The 18214-nt window shown below is 37.4% G+C and overlaps 1 protein-coding gene and 1 pseudogene across 1 annotated transcript in view; one reads left to right on the top strand and one right to left on the bottom strand.

Moving 5' to 3' along the window:
* Positions 1 to 12181, bottom strand: part of CPNE8 (copine 8) — a 180518-nt gene extending 168337 nt beyond the window's left edge. The window contains exon 1 of the mRNA XM_006918241.3: positions 11852 to 12181. Within this exon, the coding sequence (XP_006918303.1) occupies positions 11852 to 11988 (137 nt within the window). The 5' untranslated portion in view covers positions 11989 to 12181. The remainder of the gene's footprint in view (positions 1 to 11851) is intronic.
* Positions 12182 to 17860: 5679 nt separating this feature from the next.
* Positions 17861 to 17979, top strand: LOC112484895 (annotated as a pseudogene).
* The last annotated feature ends 235 nt before the right edge of the window (positions 17980 to 18214 follow it).

The raw sequence follows: 18214 nt of genomic DNA, 5'->3' as shown, positions 1-18214 counted from the left end.
TGTGGCACAAGATTAAAACTGGTGGAACAAATACATAGGGAAAGCACATTAGCAGATAAAAAGTATATTGCTACTTAAAGAGGCCAGAACATCAAATAACTCTTCTAATCCTAGATTAGACCCAAATGAAACCATCATGTCCTGTTGTACTCATTTCATCAGTTCAGTTCACCAAGTAACTTATTAGAAACATCTTTCTCCAGGACAGAATCTTCACTAGGTTAAATATATGCTTATTTATTTCCCTATTTAGATATGTTATATAGGATATCATACATATAAATTCTATTACTTCTCTTTTTTTTGCATATTATTCATCTCATTAAATATGCGAATTATCTGTCAGTATTTAGGAAGTACTAAATTAGTATTAGAAAGTTCTAATTTAAAATTATCTGTTTCTCGTTTCCTCACAAATAAAACTTTATATAAACTAGTTTATTAAATCTTAGTTTGTAAACTAAGATGGGAAATTGAGTTTTATTAAATTGTACTGGTAAAGTGAGTAATTTTAATGCTCTCATTGTGTATATAAACTAATATTTTTAAGGGTATAGACATACACAAATTCACAGTGTCCAGATTCATTCTTCCAATCTGTTCATCAGGGAGCAAACATTTGAAAACCTGCTATATGCAAACCACACAGTTAGGTTTTATGAAGGTAATAATAAAAAAATAGACTCTTAAAGTTGTTACAGGAGACAGACATGTAAAAACCTAAATAATTATAAGCAGAATAAAATAAAAGTACAAAAATGTGCTGTACGAACTCAAAAAGAGGAACAATTAATTCCGGTTCAGGAAAGCGTCAACAAAAGTGGAAAGTGAGAGTACACATAGATGTGGAGATTAGGCAAGTACCCCACTTTGGCTAGAGTCGAGTCTGAGGGGAGACTGGAGGGGGAACTGCCTGGCCAGGTTGAGGAAAGACCCTGACTGAACATCATGTTGCTGAATACCATGGTAAGGTTATTGGATTCTGTTCTGTAGAATCCAAAAGGGACACATTGAAAGTTTCTGCAAAAGGAAATTCACGCAATTCGACCTTTGTTTAGGAAGCTAACACAATACGTGAAAACTCGACCAAAGAAGTGAATTCTGGAATCGCAGAGACTATTTTAATAGTCTAGGGAGAAATAACAACTTTCTGAACAAGAATGATGGCAACAGGAATGGAAAGGAAGTGACAAACACTTGGAGACCTGAGTAGACAAGTTTCAGTGACTTATCCATCACTATAAGTCAAAGATTATAACAATTAAAAAGTAACAGCATACTAGCCACACAGTATTGGTTTACTTTATTTCAAAAGTCACCTGTAGCATTCTTTCCCACAAAGCCCAAATATTCCCTAAGAATGTTTCCAGGTACTACTTCAGGCAGCCAGCACTTACTAACTACTAATCAGTTAACACAAGATTGAGCCCATTGCTATCTCCATTATAAACTCTATGTTTGTTGCAGAGATATAAATGGCAAAAAAAAAGGCGGGGGGAGATAATATATTCCAAAAGTAAATTACAAGAAAGGTACAGATACCTGTTAATATCAAACATTGTTCATTTTCACAATGAAGAAAGCTAGCTATAGATCCCTATTGAAAGGAAAAACTAGAACACCAACAGCAGAACTTGGCATTCCTTTGGGAGACTATTAAGTGAAATGAAGACTTTGAAGTAGAAAGTGGTTAGCATTAGAAAAAATTCACCTTAATATCTCTTAAAAAACTCAGACACTAGAATTAGAGCTTAAGTTTTCAAATGGGGATTGACAATCACAAGATTTCCCTAAATCAGAACAAGTTTACATTTTATTTCTGCCTCTAGTATAATATCAAGCTCCAAGTAACATGCCAGGTCATCTGGACCTGTGGTTCAGCCTTTCACAGGAACTAATGCCCAGAGAAGCAGCAGGATTATCAAAGGTCACAGAATCGGTGTCAGAAACAGAACGAAAGCTTGGTGTTTTCACTATAGTCAACATTACGTATCCTTTTTCCAATGTCTACAAAGAGGCTTTGGATGAAACCACTGGCATAAAAATCAACTGCAATCAACTTTCTAATATTTCCACTTCCACAATTACTTTGAAATTTGAGATATTAAAATAAGTAAGATAGTAAGCTATGTTCAAAACAGGTAATTTAAATTGGCTTAGCAAATAAAATTATTATTTTATATAGTTCCCAGGTATCATTTAGTCTCACTCATTTGCTTTTACTCTACTAGCTCTCATATTCTTTGCTTTATATCTGAGAAACATAAAAACCTATTGAAGACATGATTCTAAAGAAGAATGATTGAGCTTTCAATTACTGAGAAAACCACAAATAATGTGATGCTCTCTTTTACAAGAGTACATTTAGATAAAAAAAAAAAAAGGTTTGTAAGAATGCTCACAGTTATACACACTGAGATGATGCAATAATAAGGATCTGTGGGCAGTGAAAAACAAATTTCTCGGAATTATTTTAAAACCACTACTATGATAAGTAAGGCCGAGAAACATGTTGGTTTCAACCAGTTATAGCAATTATAATTATATCTGGCTCATTACACTCTGAAATTTGAGATTGTTTTTAATAAAATTAATGTCACTTGTTACTTATTATATATATGTATTATATATGTACAAAGTACAAAATACTGATTTTACGAGTTCATGTCACAATTCACATAGTCAGAATACTATAGTAACATTTTCAATATCTAAGTAATTATTTATAATTTACAAGGAAGTCTGAAAAACATATTTGTCATAAAAGGAAACCCTAGAATTTATTATTGAAAAGCTATCCAGTTAAATGGTTACTTGCTCATTAGTAAGAAAACAGTGGATTGAAATGATAGGGCTTGAGGTCAATTTTCAACTCTAATGATAAATATGAATGTTACATGGTCAATTCAATTAATTTTCCTCTTATTTTCATTTGCCCAATCCATCATCTTTCTCTAGCATTTAGCTTTCATCTCACCCTGCCTGCTGATTTCTAGTTAAATAGTCCTCTCATTATTTAATTTCCCACAGCTTCATTAGATAACTCTGCAGCAGAAAAAAAGATAAAAAAAAGAGAGAAATTAAACAACAGATTGTTAAAGTTTATGCCATTCATCTGAATTGTTCTACCCGCAGTTCTCATCAACTAGAGACAGAAAAAACAAAAAAGTTTTGTCTTTCCACTTGTGATAGTATTCATAGCATCCATAATAGTGTCTCCCAGCTTTGTAAATTCTCTTCAGTCACCAACACATGGATACCAACAGGAAAGAGCTCCATCCTTAAGGCCTAACATGACAGAATATGGCTTGTGGTCAGAAACATTTAGTATAGCTTTTATATTGGAATAACTTTACTGTCTAATAAATATAAATATTTCCCAAGGACTATCAATAATATTTTGTTTCTTCAGAGTTTTAGGAAGTTAACTGATAATTCCCTTAAGATGTTTGGAGTATTATTCTTTATAGAATAAACTTGACAAAATATCTCACAATTTAAAAAAGAATGCCTGATAGGCAATGTCCCTGGCCGATGAGGCATTAACATTGATTGTTGTCTGAAGGTTGAAAATATTAAGGTATTGTGTGTCAGGCAGTGAACATCGGCCATGGCAGCAAGCCGCTTTTAAAATACATTTCATTTTATTATTGGCAATAAATGCTTGCTCTCCTTCAGCCTGTGTTGTCATCTGCTTCGATATCTGTTTTATCACCTGTTCAACAGAAAAGGACTGTCTAAATGTCAACCCATTGCCTTTATTGATCAGATGTAAGAATGGGCTAGAATGTGCTTTCATTCTAAAACTTTGTTGTTAACACTACTGCTTACTTGTCAAATCCCATTAGGTCCATATGTCTGATTGTGTGTGTGTTGACATGGGGGAGCCATGGGGTGGAATCTGTAGAAATTGAGTATGCATCTGCAAATCCACTCTCTTCTAGTCATTGTTTTATTCTGCACCCCCTCCACATTTAGGTAGGGCTATAACATATAACCTTTAACATGCAGCTTATAATTGTCACCTTGCATTTCAAGTTTCTATGACTCCCCAAATTGCCTGTAAATTTGTATAACATTCAGGTACCCTTCTACATTGCTATGTGCCAGCCAGTAATATACTCATAAGAAACTGAGGTAAGACTAATAGCTCTTAAGTGCTTTTCTTGTGACAGGCATGGTGCTGGGCACTTTATAGATTTTATTTCTTTTATTCTCCAATAATCCTATAAATCTGGTTTTTAAATCTTTTTTCATATTACCGATTAGGAAATGAGATTCCAAAAGTTGAAATCAGTTACCCAAAATAACACTTCAAAAAGGGATAAAAATGGAATTTAAAGATATCTGTCTGACTCCTAATTCCATTTTCTTGCTGCTATATACTCTGCTGACCCAAATTCTCATTAATCTTTAACTGCAACTTTCTCATGGGAATAAAAGTATTTGGAAAGGTGCAGCCAATAGCTTAGACTTGACTCTGCTTCTTTAAAGAGGTAGGGGAAGAGAACCCAAACAAGGTATTAAAATCCCCTTAAGAAGATAGCTTACTAACAACTTTAGCTCTAGAAAACTATCTCCAGGGGAAAAAAAATTATAGATATCGTCAAATGTTGTTGAATAAGAATGGCTCATCTATAGCATGATTTTGAATAGTAACATTTTGAAATAAATTTTGGAAAATAAAAAATAAGTTAAATATAGTATATCCATGTAATTTACTACACAGTCACATAAGGTTACATTTTCAAAAACTAATGAAAACAACGTCTACATTGTATAATGTTAACAGGACAGTACAGAGGATAAATTGTATAGAATACAGCACAATTTCATTATACAATGCGTGTGAGCATATACACACACAAGAGAGGGACTATAAATGTGATACTATAAATGAGAAAGAAATGAACTAAATGCTCATAGTATGATGGAATAGTGGGTGGTTGTTATTTTATGTTTATATCCATTTGTAATTACCAAGTGCCTAACTAATGTGACAAGCAGTGTTTTAACTCATCTGGATGTATTACCTTATTTATCCCTCTAAATAAATATAAATATAAAAGGTAGGGGTACTATTATCTCCACTTTACAGATGAAGAAATCCAAGAACAGAGAGATTAAGCAACTTTCCAAGGTTTCACGGGTAGAGCTGGTCTAGTTCTACACCCATGCTCTTCAAGGCTAAGCAAAACTGTCTCTAATAAGCAAGGGTTACTCTTATGAATCAGGCCAACAAATGAATAAAAACCCCTTTGAGAGGAACTGTTTTCCTTCACTGCCTTGAGTAAACTCAAATAGGGAATACAGGCTTCTGTCTGTTATGCCACAAATAAAATAGCTAAAAGAGCACAGCCATTAACACCCTACTCCATGAGGCCTTGCTTTGTGAATTACTTCTAGACTCACATTCTCCACATCCCAGTGCCGTTTAAAATACCTCAGGCCCCAAATGCTAAAAAAAATGCAGGGCAGACAAAATTATTGGTGGAACAAATGAGTTAGGCTTTTCTCTCCTAAGATATCCCTGGGCAACTCCCACATTGAGATTCTAAAAATCAGTGTCCAGAAATACCCCTAGAATGAATTTTCCTGAAATTTAGGGGAAAGACAAACCCAAATATGTTCCAAAAAAGACACTATGGGGTGGCTACAGTTTTGAACTATAAGACCTCAAGAACTGCAGAGCCAAAAGAATGGGAGGTTACTGTCATGCCACAGCTTGACCCTCAGTTTACCCGTCATGTGCCTCTTTCACAGGATAACAGGCATTCTCATTCCCCTAGCTTATAGTAACATTATAATTTATCAGTTAAAATCATTATTTGAAACCCTATTTGTACACTAATGTCAAACCTTTTCCTCCGACTAAAGAAAGGTAAAGTGTATCTAAGAGATACACCAACTTAGACTGGGGCGGAGCCCCCAATTGCGTTTGAACACTGATCCTCTTTTATCACCAGATAACCAGAACAGCGTAGGCATCTGTTTCAAACTGGGCCAATTTTCACAGATCCTCTCTCTTGGAATCAAAATTTTGCTTTCCCAGGTGGTGAGTTAATCACTGGAACTATAACATGTAAACTTACAAAGTATATGCCTCCAGTAGATGGAACAACAGAAAAAAAAAAGTATTCAAAATAAAAAAAGATGTGGAGAGGACCACATGAAAAGGAGAAGAAAGTAAAAAGCATGTAAAATTTCAATTATCTTCCTGTTTCATTCACAATACACTTGCAAGCTATCATAAAAATATAAAAATTACACAACCCTACTTATTCCAGTAGAGAAGCAAGACCAGAGACAATGCTGAACTTGACACTAACATTTCTAATAGTGACAGTCTAAGAGCAGCAATTTTTTTCCTTTGTATAATGTTTTATCTTTTATAAAAGGCCTATAAACAGTGATGTGTAAGTAAGCATATGTTCAATGACGGGCTCTCAAAAAAAAAGCTGAGTGTGCGTGTGTATGTTTATATAATTTATTATAAATTTAATGGGTATAAAGTTATATGTAACTGAGCACACAATCTACAAATAATAGTAACATATGTAATATTTTTAAATTGTAAATCCCATAGGGCTAATTGAATCCCATAGAATGTCTTAAGTGTAGACAACAACAAAATAATAAATCAACCCCTGATTTGCAGTGTTTGCCAGTTTCCCTGGTATAAATATTCCCACTATGGCTAATTTCAAGCTACCAATGTAATGTCACTGAACATGGATTGAGAAGAGATGAGCAGTAGCACATGACCACACAATATTTGTACCACACAGATTAAAAAATAGCACATAGATGATGGTAAAGAGTATAGATAATAGTAAAATGTAGTAAAATAATTAGGAAGTGATACCTTCTAAATAAGACTTAACTTTCTCTTGTAATATAATTTATTTAATTCTAGGTTTATGTATTTAATTTTTAATAATCATTTTATTTAACAACCGGCACACAAATTCCTGTCTCAATCCCCTTACACCAGCTCCAGCACACCATCAAAAACACCTTAGTAGGGCAGGTATTGTTAACCTATATCAAATGACTACAGTCAGAATTATTTACTCATCAAAACTAGTAGGTTAAAAGTTTTATTGTGGATAACCAGTACATGGTGAACCTAGAAATTTTGATTCAATAAATCTGGTGTGGGGGCCTAGGAGTCTGTATCTTAAAGACAAAGTGCCTTCCCCATGCCAGATCATTGAGTCAGACAATTATAGCATCCAGCATTTATTGACTACAAATTCTGTGCTACAAATTCGAACTACATTGTGGACAAAAAAAAAAAAAAAGGTTTCTATCGAAACTGACAAGTCCAGTGAGGGAAAGTAACCTCACAGCCTGATCCAATCATAAATTCCTACCTGGGCAGGTCAGGGTAGATAGTCACGCCCCAGGCATGTAACTTCCTTGGTAAAAAGTTGATCTTTTTCTTAAACAAGCTTTGTTTCCTTGCATCTAGGTTAACACACTTTTGAAATGTCTCTTTCAGACCCCTAGGAAGTTTTTCACTTTCAAGAGAGCCATAGTCTTGTTAACAATCCTGTCATCCACCTTGCTTTCACCCACCTCCTTGTAATCTTCCCCATGTTCCTTCCTTAATTCCAAATACACAAAAGAAACTGCAGAGTGTCACCTGATAGGCATTTTTCTGAGTCTGTTGAGATATTGCTCCCAGGCATAGCCTCCATTTAGCTCAAAGAAACTTAAATAAACTCATAAAAATTCTCTACAGGTTTGGTCATTCTTACATCGACAACATGGACACAAAAGAGACAAGACTCCTCAAAAATCCTCAAAGCGAATACAAAGATCAAGAATTATAACGCAACTATTAAAGTGGAGCCGAGTTTGCCATCCCCAAAATATGCCTCTTTGGGGATATTGATTAGTTTAGACTGGTTAATTTTAAGAAACAGCAGACTGGGGAAAAGCTCTGAAAACCAAGTAGGCCAGACAGGAGACCTCTAAGGTAAAGGAAAATTTTCCTCCCTAACACTATGATACTGGCACATACAAGCTGCTTTAGAAAATGATGTTTGACTTGAATCTTAAGGAAACGCAAGCTAATAAAGAAAAGAAGGGGAAGGGAAGAAAGGACTTTCAGGGCAGAGAGAGCGGCACATGCATGGCCAAGGAGGCAAAAAAGAATTCAAGAATTTGGTCTACTAGAATAACAGCACGAGCTTTGTGAGTGCACCTCTTATTTGTGGTTTGCAGCCATGTTTATCTGGCATGGGTTTTAGCATATAGGAAGCACATATTTGTTGGTCTATGTTCAGTCACATGTGAGGAGTGGTGGGAAATCAGGCAAAAGTTATAGCCAGATTAGGAAGGGCTTTTTAGAATCTCTAATGCAAAGTAGGTGCTAAATAAATTTCCACTTTGTATTCTTCCTTAGATAGTGTTTAAAATTAGTTTTATCACCATTATAGGATTATTTCGGTGAAAGGATTTACATATGATAGCTAACATACATTGTCTAGAAATGCAGAATTCTCTCACTGTTTTTATAATTGCTAATTTCTCAATCAGAGCAAATGACAAAAATCATCAAAATCACCTGTTACAAATAGTGCAACAAACCAAAGTCCCAGGAAAAACAGGTGATTACTGCATATTATTTTTCTCATTGGTTTTACCTCATTCTAATTCATCTGTTTTCAGAATAAAATGGCAATGCTATAGATGTTATTTTCCGTTTCTAAAGTTGTATCATTTCAGCTACAGGCATTTTAATTAGGTAATGCAATTAACTTAAAAATCTTTTAATTAACATAAAAAAGAAAAATGAATGCAAGAGCTAAATAATGAGTAGAAGGAATGTCAAAAAGTAGGAGCTTATCCCTACATAAATCCAACAAGAAAGGTATACTTGTCTAACACACCAGGTATGTTGCCACCATAAAAGCTCTATGTGTGCTGTCCCTTTTCTAATGCAAACCATGCCCATCCATCTTGTCCCCGCTCAAGCCCTATTTCTTCTTTGTAGTATATTCCAAACACTGTTCCACAATGACCTGTTGCCTCCCTGTGCATGAACATCATCTTTGGATTCTGCCCTACATTATCATGAGTTATATCATATTTACCTCCCAATCAGATTTTAGATTTTCAGAGAACTTCTCTTATATTTCTCATGGAGCATGGCATAATGCTAGACACATAAGACACTCGAATAATTGGTGAGTTAGTATATAGACTAGATGATTTCCAGGAATTATATTTAGCTTCACATTCCGATTGTTGTTTTTCTCACCTCACCCAAAATGAATATAAAAACGTCATGAAGCTTTTTTAAAGTCTTAGATTGGGGACAGCAAAAGGTTATCAAAAGGGATTCTATTCCTGAGTTGTTTTTTAAGTATCAGCAAATCATCAGAGGGCTCTGATTAGAAAGGCCAGAGATTTTTTTCCTCTTCTTGCCCAAGGCAAGGATGAGAGGCCTACAATTGTGCCTTGTTGCTAAGTGAAATCCCCACAAACATCCTAGGTTATATGCTCTTTATGCACATTAAAGAAGAAAAAGAAAGAGAAAACTGGTATTTCAAGGCTGCTCCTATCCTTGTCTTCTTTAAACAATTTATTGACTTTCGAAAGAGGACTATTTACAAAATTCCATAACTGAATCGTATACATTTATTCAATAAATACTATTTCTAATATCATAACAATAGCTAACATTTTGAACTTTCTTTTGTGTCATAGTTTATATAAGCACTTTTCAGACATCATCTTATTAACTCTGACAACATTCTATATATAACACCATAATTGTCCTCATTTTAGAGATAAGGAAGTTTAGATTAGGTAAAAACTTGCTCAAAGGTAACAAGAGTAAGTCACAAAACCAGAATCTGTAACCAGGTCTCTTATACCAAAGCCCAAAGGATATCACTACCCATGATTACATGATTCATTTCTTAACAATAAGTACTTGGGTCTTCTTTCAAGACTTTATTTTTCTATTTGAAAAATTAAAAATTAAAAATAAGACACCAAATCAATGGTATAAAAAAAGCCTAGAACAAGGTGATTTCCAGTGTCCCAGGCAGCCAGCTGAAACAAACTGGCTTAAAGCCACAGACTTCAAGATTCTCAGCACACTCACAGGAAACAAGCATCCAAAAAAAAAAAAAAAAAAAAAGTTAAATGTGGACCCTAGGCAGAAAGTTCAGTAAGGTATAATTTCTCTAAAAGTATAATCCCCCTAAAGAGCTTATGGGAAATTCAGTTCGAATGGATGTGGCTTGTACTTGGTATGAATATAATTTACAACATATTTATATTCATACCAAGTACAAGCCACATCCATTCAAACTTTGCAGGATGTCGAGCAGATGCTAAGAACTCTAGAAAATACTGTTAATGTAGGACTTTTGGCTATGCATTATCTGTGTATATAATAACCTCCCTCTAATATCCAAAGCCAGCTTCAGGGGGAAAAAGGCCTAAAAAGTAATGTCAAAAATGAGTTTTCCATACAGCTTCACCTGTTCAGTGGACAGAAAGAAATCTCTGGCAGCATTTAAAGCAGCGGCCACAATAATACTAGAGCTTAATGTTTAGCTATCATTATCGGCATTATTGTTTCCGCAATTTGAAGTCAGCAGTTAGAGGAATCAAGCAATCACAAGACATAGTTTCAGGGATAGCTAAGGCTATCCTCTATCCCCTAGTTAACACCTCTGCTGGTATTGTTGGTGCTTGAATTTCCACCACCACCCCACCCCCTCAAAAAAAATCGTTCCTTTAGCTTTAGACTTTGTCTTGTGAAAATGCAAAATCAAATACCACTGAATTGGGAGCATTTTAAGCTCCAGGGTTTATTTACATGGAAGATCCCCGTGTTTATTAGATTTCTTTAAGGCAAGTTTTACCAAGGAAAGGAAAGAGAGGATTTGAGGGCATTAAAAAACAATCTTGGGGCAAGAGAGGACAACTGAGAAGTTTTCCAACGACAGAGATCAAAGTATGCAAACAAGGGAGTGGGCTCTGGTGTCAATATTATAATTAGCAAATTTTCCCTCTCATTCTGTTGACATCACTTTAGTGCAGCCCACCTATCTCCTCAAAATATTCTGCAATATAGCAATTATGCGGATTTACAGGGACCCTGACCCAAATAACGTCAGGCAAAGGGGTTTGAAATTTACAGTCCTTTGGCGGAGTGTCAGTTGTTATAAGCACTCATATGTGTCTACTTGCTGGCAGAAAATCGTGACCTCCCAGATTTTAGGTAAGGCGTAGATTCGTCTGCAAAGAGGGCTGGAGCAGAAATCTCTACCTATCAGGCAGGAGGCAAAAAGTCCGGAAGGGTGGGCGCGGAAGCAAACTGGATGGCTCCAGGAAGTGGGTGGGAAGGAAGCTGCTGAGGTTGGAGCCCACAGGGGCAATAGTGGGTTTGACTACGCGCCTAGCAGGGGAAGTCCCGGGCCACTGCGCGAGCGGTCACAAGAGCTTTTGGCAATGTTGTCACCTTCGATTCCCGTCATCACCCAACCGTACAGCTTGGGTTTGGGACGTAAAAAGGATTTGTAAAGTAGGCGGCGGCAGGGGTTCCCGCCGCTGAGTCACAGCCCAGCCAACTTTTACAGCATTTCCCAGAAAGAAAACAAAAAGTCTCAGACCCGTAGCCCACCGCTCGCTTCCAGTTCCCGCTATCCCCTTTGTGCCACTCGAACAGAGGGTGACTCCAGACCCACAACGGGTGTATTTCCCACTCATCGCGTAACTTCTCGCCCGCGCAAAGCCTCAGAGAATCCCGAGCGCTTTCCAAGCGCTACCAACCGGGGAGATGGGAGAGCAGGAAGAGAGAGGGGAAAGGCTGCGTCCTCACCTGCAGGACACCGACACCTCCACCCGCGTGGCCGGGATGGCCGCACTCAGCTGGTTCAAGTCCCCGATGCCCGCAGTGCTGGTGTAGCGGCTGTCCATCTTGGGTGGAGGAGCCGTGGACTTGTCCGGCGCCCACATCCACAGCTCGGGCAGACTGAGAGCTCGGAGCCCAGCTCCAGACAGATGGGGAAAGGGGTTGAGGGTGGAGGCAAAGGAAGGAGGCGGAGGCAGCTCGCGGGAAGGAGGAGGGAGTAGGAAGGCGGACCTCCGCGCAGAGCCTCGAGGGAACCGCGAGCCAGTCCCGGCTGAGGCTGAAGCTGCCGGGAAAGTAGCTCCTGGTGCTCTCGGCTTCCCTGCCCCCTCCTTGAAGGCAGCACCCCCAGCGCAGGGGGCACTCCCTAATCCTTTTCTGGCTCTGAGAGTCAGGCTCTGCGAAGCCGCCGACCGGGCAGTCTGGCAGGATAGGTAACACCGGACCCAAACCGTCTAGGAAAGCAAGCCCTAGCCCGCTGAGCGTGTGGTTTGGGTTTTGTCTCCGCCTCTACACACCTACATCAGCCTCCTCGGCGGTGACTCCCTCTTGTCAATCAGGTGTGGACGGGAATTTGACATTTTCTTTGCTTGGGTTGGAAGCTGGAGATGTAGGCACCTCTGCCGGTTCCTAACTCCTCTATTATAAATCCACCCCTCACTACCCCGCTCTGGTCCTCACCTCACCCTGGGAGACCAGGGAGGTCCCTGCCACTATGCCCTCGGGCAGATGAGTCTGGTCCCCACTTCTGGACTGCCCACCCTCTGCCACTTAAGGGTTGGGGACGATGGATCAGGGGGACGATCTCCAACCTTCTGTAACTGGTGATAAAGTGATAGATCAACATATAGGACAACGCAAGAACAGGGTGGACTCTAAGGTGGAAAAAATAAATCTATTTGGGATTTAAGAGTGCCAACTGGATTCCCACTTCCCTTAGTTCTTCGGAACACGTGTAAGGGTGATAAACCTCCCACAGTCAGGGCTCTTTTGCGCCTCCTCGCTTCCAAATGCTTGACAGTTCTGCCCTGAAACCCGAGGTCACGACCCTATAACGCAGCCCCCTCACCCCGACTCCTACTCCTGCAACACGTGAATGAAACGGGACAGATAGAAGCAGAGGAGCATGAGTGAGAGCCACCTTTGGGAAACCAGATTCTGGGGCAGCCAGACTGGTGTCAGGTTGCGGAAGCCGCAAAGCGTAGGGAAGCACCTTCTGCCTTCGGTTGCAGCGACTTTTATAGCCTGCACCTTCCCTCTGGCTTTGTCCGTGCGCCGTGGGTCCCCAGGCGCTCGCCACCAGGGGGCGACGGAGAACAGGACGCATTGTACCGCAAATCGAGGAGAGAGGGGACCGGTGTCCGCCTTTACTTAATGCGCCAAACACGGAGTTTCCAGCTAGTAGGACTAACTCGGGGAGTGACAGTTTTCATGAGTGAAGACCTGCCATATATGTTGTTACCTTTTAATCCACTTGGAGCCCCCTGTCTAGAGAATCTATAGAGTTGCAGGTGAGGATTGGCGGGCAGTCTTGTCTCTTCCCCCAACCGGCTATCTTTCCATGTTTCATTCTTGGTTTCCTTTCCTGATCTCCCCACCTGCCACTTGTGACTCCTTAAATCCAGAGGTTCTCTGTTTCTCTTTTTCGTTCCCTATCCCAGATCAGATTGTAGTTTGTTACTATTTAGAAATATCCTAAAACTCCATACGTGTCTATTATTTTGCCCAAAATTAATTTGGGGGACGAGACCTACTGTATTTTTTAAAGCTATCCAGACATTTATTTTATAGAAGCCTACTGAAGAAACGAAAGTCGAGAACTTTAAAATAGTACTCACCTCATAGGACCTTTACTTCTTAATTTTTTCCATTTTATTGAGCTGTAATTGGTATATAATAAACTGCACATATTTCAAGTGTACCACTTGATAAATTTTGAGGCACGTATACTCCTGTGAAGCCATCACCACAATAAAAAAAAAAACCAATTCCATCACCCCAAAAGTTTTCTCATGTCTCTTGTAATCAGTCCCTCCCTCCCCTACTAAAAACAAACCTGTAGGCAACCACTGATGTTCTCTATATCACTATAGATAAGTTCATATTTCTATTAATATATATAGTATATGGAATCATACAGCATATACTATTTTTTTGGGTGGCTTCTTCCACTGAGCAAAATTATTTTAGATTTATCCATGCTGTCGAGTACATTGATAGTTCATTCCTTTTTATTGCTGGCTAGTATTCCATCATATATCTGTGCCATAACTTGTTTACCCATTCACACATTGGTGGACATTTAGTTGTTTCTAGGTTTGCATTTTTACAAATAAAATTGCTATAAATATTTATGTACAAGTTTTTATGCGGACATTAGCTTTCATAACATTTGGGTAAATATCTAGGAGTGGAATAGCTGTGTCATATGTGAATGTTTAACTTTTAAAAAACTACTAAAGTGTTTTCCAAAATAATTTCACTACCATTATGAGTTTCAGTTGCTTCTCATCTCTACCAACTCTTATTGTTGTTACTCTTTAAATTTCAGCCAAACTAATAGGTGTGTGGAAATGGGTTAATCACTAATGATGTTGAGCATATTTTCGTGTGCTTATTTGCTATCTGAATATCTTTTTTGATGAAGTGTCCCTTCATATCTTTTGCTCATTTTTATTGAGTTGTTTTATTATTCTTGAGTTTGAGAGTTCTTTATGTATTCAGTACTCTTCATCATATTGAAGTACACTTTAATGATAAAACTTTTTTTTCAAACTCTTAATATAGTCATCACATACATATAAAACTACAATTTTAAAAAGTAATTTTTAATAACCTAATAAACATCATAAGTCGTGACATGTCTACTTCTTTAAATTTTTATTTTGGAGAATTTTTAATAAAAAGTTTATATTTATTAAAAATGTACTTAACATAAATGATTTTAGAATGTGCTAAAAATTAAAAATAAATTTCATTTACTAAAATTTATAAGCAGTCATTATTCACCAGGTCAATAATTTGCTAAACATTAGTTGAATGTTTACTGTGTGCTAGGCTCTGTGCTAGATAGGAGGTAAAGCTCCTTCTGGCAAGATGTGTGACTTAATAGAGATTATACTGAATGAATCATTGATTTTTTTTTTATTTCTGATGTTTTAATATTCCTCAAGATTAGAGAAGTCCTCAGTTTGTAAATTAAATTATCATTATCCTTTATTTTTCCGAAGCACTTATTTACGAAATAGCATCGTTAAAAAGAATTAGCTGGACTGAAAGAGCATACCCTTATAATGCAAAGTTCATTTATCTCATCTAGCAAGTGCTGTATCAGCTCATACAGAAATCTGAAACAAATTGTACTGAGCAGTTCTTTAGGGTATAGCTACATCAGTGGAAAATTTGCTCTGTTGGGCCCAACAACTATTCCACCTTATCACAAGTCAGAAATACCAGTATTGCCATATGCTCACCTTCAAAATGTCTTCAGGAAATTGAAGAAAAAAGATAGCTATGTCATTACTTAACCTGTATGGAAAGCTATATAATCAATTTAACTAACCTGCTCTATGAAAGCACAGTTTATAAAATAAACTTACATAATAGCTAGGAATGGACTATTTAATTATGGGAAAATTGCCGCTAAGGGAAGACATTTTGATGAGGATCCAAAACGTGTTCTCTGAGTACCTGCCTTCTCTCTGAACTGCTAACCATTTGGAGACAATTTACCCAAAGTGGATCAAATCTGCAGATAATTCAATCTCCAGACACTAAAATAGTCAGTATTACTAATACCTTTAGCAATATTTGCTTCAACCATTGACTGTTCAGTAAAGAGACACCATAAACCCATAAGGGTTGGGGAACGGGTGGATCAGGAAAGTGGTCAAACAGAAGTTAGTTATCTTGCTATAACTGAATCTTCAAGTTTGGGACTGGCTATGTAACAAGCCAGTCCAAAACTTGGTCACTCAAAATAAAATGGTTTTACTCTTTTTCTGATTCTTAGAGTCAGCAATTAGGATAGGGTTTAGTCAGGCAGTTCTGCTCCATGCGATGTCAGGGTCATGCACATGGTTGCATTCAGCTAGAGGCTGGCTGGCCTGGAAAGTCCAGGAAGTCTTCATTACCACGTCTGGCAGCTCAGTGCACTTCCTCCATGTAGCTTCCCTGGTTTCTACTCATTCAGTAGTCTAACTTCACAGCATGGTGATTGGCTTTCCAAAAGGCAAAGTGGAAGCTGCCAGGACTCTGAAAGGCTAGGCCTGGAATTGGCATAGCGTCACTTCCACTGGTTTCTATTTATCAAAGCAGGTCATAAGCCTAGCCCAAAACCAAAGGAAGAAGGGGAGGTGGCTGAGTTGACTTAAAAGGTATTAAAAGAGACAGAATTGATAGCAGTCATCTTTAGGGACTATGCACTAAAAATAGTCAATTCAGTTAAGGCTAAAATAATCATATATCCTTCATTTGAAAAAAAAAAACACTGATCTAATTTTTCTACTACTTTTAATTCATTCTGTTTGAAAAAAATTGTAAAGAAATAGTCAAGGCATACATTATAATGAGTAGGATCATAGTAGTAAGCAAGGATTTGTCTTCAAGATGGCTTTGCTAACTATATGCTGAACAGAGGAGGAAGAAATATAAAAAATTCGAAGAATATGTTCCCATCTTAGGTTAGTGTGAGACTGAGCATCGACTCATCACACCAATAAAAATATGAAAGAGAAAGAAATAAGCTGTGACTTGTCACGAGATCATGTGGTATACACCAACGTGACTGATGCTCATGGGAAGACATACTAATGAGAAAGAATAACGATTAAAACTTTCCTGAGAAAATGAGATATAGATATTTTTCAATAGTAAAAGGAGAGGACAGAGCAATATAAGTGAGCAAATATAGAAGCAAAAATAGTATTGCATATGATTTTACAATAGTGAGAAGACCAAACTCACCAGAGAAGAAGTATGCAAATTTGGATAGAGAGAGGTTATCCTAAAAGACCTTGTATTTAGAGAGAGGATATATAAAAGGAGATAAACTAAAGTTATCCAAATCCTGCCCTGTCCAGTAGAATAGCCATGAGTTACAAGTAGTTATTTAAATTAAAATCAATTAATATTAAATAAAATTAAAAATGAAGTTCCTCTGTTGCATTAGTTACATTTCAAAAGCTTAATAGCCATATATGGCTAGTGGCTGTCCTGTTGTGATAGTGCAGATTAAAGAACATTTCCTTCACACTATAGATATTTATAGGACAGCACTAACAGTCTATTCTACTTCTTAATATTTCTGAAATCTATTCAGCTTTCAAATCCCCTATGCCACTACCATTAGTTCGGTTCACTACCAACTTTCACCTGGGGTAATGCAACACTCTCCTACCTCGTCCCCCTGTTTTCAGTCATACCCATCTCCAATCTGCTCCCCATTCTGTAGCTAGAATGCATTTTATAAAACATTAATCTGGTCTTCTCAAATTCCTGCCAAAATCACTCATGTCTTCTCTTTTTGCCTGTTTCCCTAACTAACACTTATTCTTCATGTCTCAAGTTAGATGTCACTTCCTTCATGAAACAAATAACTCTGAGCCTCAGTATTCTTATCTTTAAAATGACATTGTCATCTATGATACACAGTTGGTGAAAATTGATGGTAAAGTGTATAACTCATTTAGTGCTTAGCACTTAAAATGAGAATAGTGATGATGCTTATGGTGATGATAATAATTTGGTGATGATGGTTTAAACTGTATAGCTCTATTTTCTCATATAAGCTACCCAAAGTTGCATTTCAAGAAGTGCTGCCTATCTTTCAGGTAATAATTTAAAATTGCTTAGCTCATATGACCAAAGGGGATCCACATTCACTATAATTCAGTCACATGGCTTTTCCTGAACCATTCTAATTTGTCATGCTCCTCTCATTTAAGTTTTTATTTTTTATTTTATATATAAGAATATATAGTCTACAGCCATGCCACTCTGAACAAGCCCGATCCCATCTGATCTCAGAAGCTAAGCAGGGTCGGGCCTGGTTAGTACTTGGATAGGAGACCACCTAGGAAGACCAGATGCTGTAGGCAAGAAAGAAAGAAAGAAAGAAAGAAAGAAAGAGAGAGCCTAGAGAATTGTGTACTACTGTGTAATACTGTCATTTTTTTTCCAACTAAGTCAAAATTATGAATTCTTAAAGTCAGAAAGTTACTTGAGGGCCCAAAAGAAAGAAAGAAAGAAAGAAAGAGAAAAAAAATATATATATATATCACATATATATATTCTTAATTCCATCTTTATTTGGTTAAACTCCTATTCATACCT

The sequence above is a fragment of the Pteropus alecto genome, unplaced genomic scaffold (genome assembly GCF_000325575.1).
Source record: "Pteropus alecto unplaced genomic scaffold, ASM32557v1 scaffold778, whole genome shotgun sequence".
NCBI lineage: Eukaryota > Metazoa > Chordata > Mammalia > Chiroptera > Pteropodidae > Pteropus > Pteropus alecto.
Note: the sequence above shows the minus strand (reverse complement) of the source record. Positions and strands in the feature narration are given on the sequence as shown.